The 6,000-nt window shown below is 47.1% G+C and overlaps 1 protein-coding gene across 1 annotated transcript in view; it reads left to right on the top strand.

Annotated features, from left to right (window-relative positions):
• Positions 1 to 485: 485 nt before the first annotated feature.
• The window catches only part of Haus7 (HAUS augmin like complex subunit 7), a 23,107-nt gene continuing 17,592 nt past the window's right edge, over positions 486 to 6,000 (top strand). Inside the window, exons 1-3 of the mRNA XM_090326123.1 lie at positions 486 to 629; positions 1,217 to 1,332; positions 2,263 to 2,330. Coding sequence (XP_090182249.1) covers positions 519 to 629; positions 1,217 to 1,332; positions 2,263 to 2,330 — 295 coding nt within the window. The 5' untranslated portion in view covers positions 486 to 518. The remainder of the gene's footprint in view (positions 630 to 1,216; positions 1,333 to 2,262; positions 2,331 to 6,000) is intronic.

Below are 6,000 nucleotides of genomic sequence, written 5' to 3'. Positions count from 1 at the left end.
ATGGAGTGCCCTCATCCTAGTTAGTGAGAGCCATGAAGCACAGACAGGCTAAGTGGCCCAAAGTTACACAGGTAGTTACGTGGTAGAGCCAGATTTAAACTTCGGAAATTATCTTCTGATTACTCAAGTCTCAGGTTTCTTTCTGAACCCAAGGCTCCTTTCCTTCTCGTGGGTGGGGATTGGTGTACTCTGAGTTACAGCCAGGAAGAGACCGACTAAGGCTGGAGCGCCCTCTTCCGGATGAACGTATCCTCTAGGAGTCCTGAGAGAGTCTACATCAGCCCTTTTGTTTTCCCCGCCTCCAGCCCTACCCCCTTGTCTCGTTCCGCCTCTGGGTGGTGCATGCGCAGGCCGCCGGCAGAGCCGCGACCCAATAGGAAGACTCTGTGCAGAAGTGGGTGCGGCCTCTCCAGTTCGCTGAGTGGTTCGGACCCGCAGAGGCGGGAAGAGTGTGATTGGCATTCGGGCCACCTAGTGGAGTCGGGAACGTGGGCGGGGCCCGACTCAGAGCGCGAAACATGGCGGGGCTGGAATCACTTACCGGCTCCAGCTGCGACTACGATTTCTACGAAAATGAGGATGACGACAGCGTGTTCAAGGAAGCTGTGGAGGTGTTTCAGAAGCTGAAGGTGCCGTGGGTCAGCGGAGCTACCTAGAGCCGGGAGGGGCTGGGGGTCGTGTCCTCTACTTGGGGTTGGCGGCAGCACACTAGTACTGTTGTGGGAACCGGCTACACCTTGTTGCTATACAGTAAGGGGCAACATGTGGAGCATCTGTTTTTGCTCTCTGTGGTCCTCCTGGTCTCCACTTGTGTTGTCTTTACTCTGTGGTACATGGGGCTAATGCTGGGCACAAAACGCCAGAGTATACACCCCAAACACATTCGGTAAAACCGTTGCCATCCTGTCAAGACAGATGCCGCAGTGACTAAAGTGACCTTATAAAGTCAGGAAACTACCCCCTACTTTCCCGCCACTGTTTCTCAGCCCGCACCTAACTCTTAAGATGCACCCATCCTTAGGCATTCCTTCTACTCCAGCACCCACTAGAGCCCATGAGGGCGTGGAAAACACAAGGGATGCTTTGGGCTAGGACCCTACTGGAGATGGGAAAACGTTTCTACAGTAAAGTGTAACGTCCAAGCCGGGCAGAATAGCATTGCTACCCTGCAGTAACTAGCTTCCTGAATCTTCTAACTTGCTTTTTCTTTTCTTAGGGCCTACACTGCCCCTTCCTCGAGGGTCTGTATATCAGTGAGCCAAAAACAATCCATGAGCTGCTATGTCACCCTTCAAAGTACCGGCTGGAGATCCTAGAGTGGATGTGTATACGGTAACAACCCGGTTTCTTCCTCCTATTATAGCATGTCCATAGCACCACCAGACCACCTCAAAGGAGATGAGCGTGTTTTCCCTAAGAGGGTTCTGTAATACAGGCTGACAGAGCTTGGATTTTGAGAAATGACCCACTTCAGTTGTCCTCAGAGAAAGGAGTGGACTAAGGTCACCTAGAGCTGTCCTGTGTTGCCTGAATTCTTCTGGTAGAAGGGATTGCCAGGGCCATAGTTTGGGGCTTTTGCCTGGGTGTGAGCTCACAAAGTGGACCTTATGCAGCACTAGATGCAAACCCTACCCAGAGGGCCAAGGAAAACCTCTAAAATGTCCCACAGACTTGCGTACTCCTTGTGACTACCGTGCACTGGTAACTCATTTCCCCTTAGTGGAGTAGCCCCAGGAGTTGACCATCTGCCCTTAAGCTCCAGGTTCTGAAGGCTTTCTCCAGCCTCCCTAGGAAATAGGATTTGCTCTTCTTTGATATGAAGCTTGCTATCTTCTCTGTAATGGCCGTCATCTGTGTTCTCTTTGGTTTTGGAGACTCTTGAAATGTCAGGTCTAGTCTTTCCAATCTCAGCAAAAGGAACAAATCCCTGTGGGATACAAGGAGGCTAGCATAGCTGCAGGGTTTCATGGAATGCCTCTCCAGATAGGCCAAGAAAGAATAGGCACTGGAGGTAACTGTTGTTTACCTCTCCATAAAGCAGGTTCCTACCCAGACAAATTTGCATTTGAGTATTCACATTTGTATTGCCATGGTAACTATTCTGAAGCATTCTAATGGAGATGAAATTCAAAAACCTCTGAAATTAACCATTTTAAGGTGAAACTTAGGTGGCAAATTTGCATATACATAAGCAAGTTACTTTATTCTGTGTGGGTGTAGAATGCTCTTTTGACCTTTATTGCCTTTGCTATTTCAATTCAGGGCCTGTCCATCCATGCTAGACAAGTTCAATTCCCTGAGGACTGCCCCAGTAGAGGTGAAGATCCGAGGTAGGTTTCCTTTATAGGAATATGGAATTTGGTGGTAAATTATGAACTGGGACATATCCTTCCTTACTAAGCTGTGAATTTCCCCATTGGACTTATTTTTTGTTGGTTATGGGCTTAAACTCTAGGCCTGGGTGCTGTCCCTGACCTCTTCAGCTCAAGAATACCACCCTACCCTTTCAGCTACAGCCCCACTTCCTTCTTTTTTATTGCTATGATTAAGTGGTTCCATATATTTTACAGTATGGTGACATAGGTTTTCTTAACAATTATCACCATCACTTTTTACTTTTATAATACTAACCATCATCGTTCTAGTCTACGAAATTTATAAATGTTGGAAAATACAAAAACCTCTAGACTTACATATAAGGAAAGGTTTAACTCTGAATATTAGCAATGAAACCATTTCTTCCATTTCTTCCAGGTCGGATGTTATATACACTTCCCTTTGCTAGGGATTGGATTGTTCCCTCGTTTTCTCTTATTCTCTCTGTTCCATCACCACCCTTGCATCTTCTTTTTATGTTTGTTTTGGTTGGTCATATAGATTGAACTCAGAGCCTGGGTGCTCAAGGGTAGCATTCTACCATTTTGAGCCACAGCACCATTTCTGGTTTTCTATTTTTTAGTTAGAGATAAGAGTCTCATGGACTTTTGTTCTTTTTTGCCAGCCCTGGGGCTTGAACTCAGTGTCTGAACACTGTCCTTCGGCTTTCTCAAGGCTAGAGCTCTACCCCTTGAGCCACAGTACCACTTCTGGCTTTTTTCTACGTATATGGTACCAAGGAATCAAACTCATGGCCCCTGGACTTTTGTTCTTTCGCAGACTTTGAACCAAGATCTCAGATCTCAGCCTCCTGAATACCTAGAATTACAGGCGTGAGCCACCAGCACCTACCTAATGTTTTCTTCTGAATAGTGTATGCCCTGTCAACATTTTACTAGAGCCTCTTAGTGTAACAGGCCCCTTGCTTTACCTTAGATTGCCCCTTTCACAGGCTTTACAACATCTAGCTGATTAAAGCAGTAAATAATGAATGCTGGCCCTCAGCTCCCATTTCCCATAGTTTAGTGTGCTCTCTGCACAAGTGGCACTAGGCCATTTGATTAAGGCTGTAAGTAGCTAGCCTATACTCCTTTACCTTGAGATAGCTTTTCTCTGGGGCAGCTGACCTTCAGGCCTAGGCAGCTGCAGACACCCTAATCTACCATTTGGGCACCAGTCATAAATCCTAACCACCATGATGAAGTCCTTAGACCCATAAGTCCATACCAGGTCCTCACGTCCTAGAGAAGCTCCCCCCACCCCATGTATTACAAGTAGTACCTCAGACAAAGGCAGGTGTCTTTCTCCCTGTGGGAATTGGTCCTATTAATGTCTATGGTGACAATAAACTTTGTGGGGCTTCAACTCTGGGCCTGGGTGCTGTCCCTGAGCTCTTCAGCTCTAGGCTAGCACTCTACCACTTGAGCCTCAGCACCACTTCCGGTTTCCTAGTAGTTAATTGTAGATAAGACTCTCAGGGACTTTTGTGCTCAGGCTGGCTTTGAACCCAGATCCTCATAGCTCGGCCTCCTGAGTAGCTAGGATTACAGCTATCAGCGCCCGACTAAGATGGTGATTCTTGCAGATGCCACGGTGGTTTCTCTCTTTTTCTCACTGGTGTGCATATGTGGCATTCGTAGAAGTACCCCAGCTGCCCTCTAATGAAACTTGTCTTATAGTCACTTTTACCCATTTGTCAGCAACTTACCTTAACTTGGTAATAAATGAATGGGTGAGTGGGTTACTATTTTTTTGTCAGTTATGGGACTTAAACTCTGGGCCTGGGCGCTATCCCTGACATCTTCAGCTTAAGATTACCACCCTACCCCTTGAACCACTTCTGGTTTTCCAGCACTTAATAGGAGATAGTCTCATGGACTTTAGTTCCTGGTCTGCCTTTAAACCTTGATCTTCAGATCTCAGCTTCCTGAGTAGCTGGGATTACAGGTGTGAGCCACTGGCACCCGGCTAGGGTTACTTTTTATATTTGCAGAACTTCAAAGGCTGAGTTTCCTATAGGCCTGTCAGTCTTGTTCCCACTACTTCAGGGGGCATGAATTAGACCCTGGCACCCTGAGACATATGCCAGGTGTTGCCAGATTAATTATCCAGAGAACAAGTTGTCCCTGTGATTGAAGTATAGTATTGTCTTATAGCATCCTGTATGCTACGCTATTACATATATCCCAGCATTTCCTACTGGCAGGACCATCAGAGGCGCTGAGAGCACTCCTGAGTCCTCTAATGCACACATGTGCTAACCTTGGCCCTCAGGATGGTCCTGCCCTTCCGGAGCCTGTTTCCTTTCTAGTAAACTGAGGGTGAATACCTCAGCCTTGCTTCCCTTCCCTTAATGAGCTAAGTATAAATAACAAGGATAAGAACAGGTAGGGCTCACGAAAGTCCTTGACGTCAGCAGACATTCAGGGCTATTTGTGGTGCTGGTGCCACAGCAGTGAACTGTACTATCCTCATAGAGCTGTTAGCATGGATTGTGTTAGGTGATGAGTGATACAATTGGTCAAAAGTATAGAAGACTGTGAAAGTCTCTGTATACAGAATGGGGAGCTAGACATGTGGTAAACATCCAGTTGAGGGCAAGATGGTGCGCACAGGTTGAAAGAAGAATAGTCCTGTTGAAAGAAGTGGCAGGAAGAAAGGAAAGCCTGGCTGACAGGAGGAGTGTAAATTATATTTAGAGCAATAGAACAGCAGCTGCAAAGGGCCTGAGGTAGGCTTGTGTTTAGCAGCTTTGAATAAGAGTAAAGAGGCAGATGTGCCTGAAATGGAGGAGAGAATGGGTGGAAGATGTCAAAAAGGGATAGGTCCAGTAGATTGGGCCTTGTACACAAATGGCTTTCATTCCAAGGAAGTTTGTGTTCCTAGGGTACGTTTATCGGTCTCCTTAGAACCACCATGGTGAGGATAGGAACACTGAGTGAGACAGTGACTGAGAGATAGGGAATGGGGAGGTGCACTGCTGGCTTGATCCTGGATTTCTAGTGAAGGGAAGGCTGTCTGGACTTGCTGGAAAGGGTCACGGGGCCATGAAGTTAAGGGCTACGGGTAGTGCAGGCTTGCTTGAGGGGCACAATTGGCATTTCCATTGTTCCTGGGTGTTTTTACCCTGGCACATTGCCTACATCATCCAATGGGCCCTGCAAAACACATGGCTACAGAGTTCTTTCTGTCCTGCTGTGCATTGTGCAAACATGCATGTCTGTGTGTGTTGGGGAGAGAGGGAGATGAGCATGGCCTATGAAGGGTAAGGCTGTTGCCATAGGCTACGTGGTGAGTCTCAGGCTGGCCTTTGAGATTGCTCAGTGGGATGTTCTGGGCACCCTGGAGGATGTGGCTGGATAAGATCCTATGCAAGGACTGAGCCTTCTCATTTGTAAATGTAGACCAGACTTGCCTCTTATGGTTGCCAGTAAGATGACAGAGGAGAAACATATGAAAGACCTTTGGAACAGGGACAACATGAGCTGTGATTCCTTTTGCTTTGGTCATTACAAGGATGGATATGGATCCTTATGGAGGCACGTTGACCTCTGCCAATTCCTCAGGCAACTGGTTGGCTTCTAATAGAAGCCAGAGTTAGAGAGTCCTATATATACAGGTACA

The sequence above is a fragment of the Megascapheus bottae genome, chromosome X, assembly GCF_031878675.1.
Source record: "Megascapheus bottae isolate mThoBot1 chromosome X, mThoBot2.hap1, whole genome shotgun sequence".
In the NCBI taxonomy this organism is placed as follows: domain Eukaryota; kingdom Metazoa; phylum Chordata; class Mammalia; order Rodentia; family Geomyidae; genus Megascapheus; species Megascapheus bottae.
This window is presented reverse-complemented; position numbering and strand designations above follow the sequence as displayed.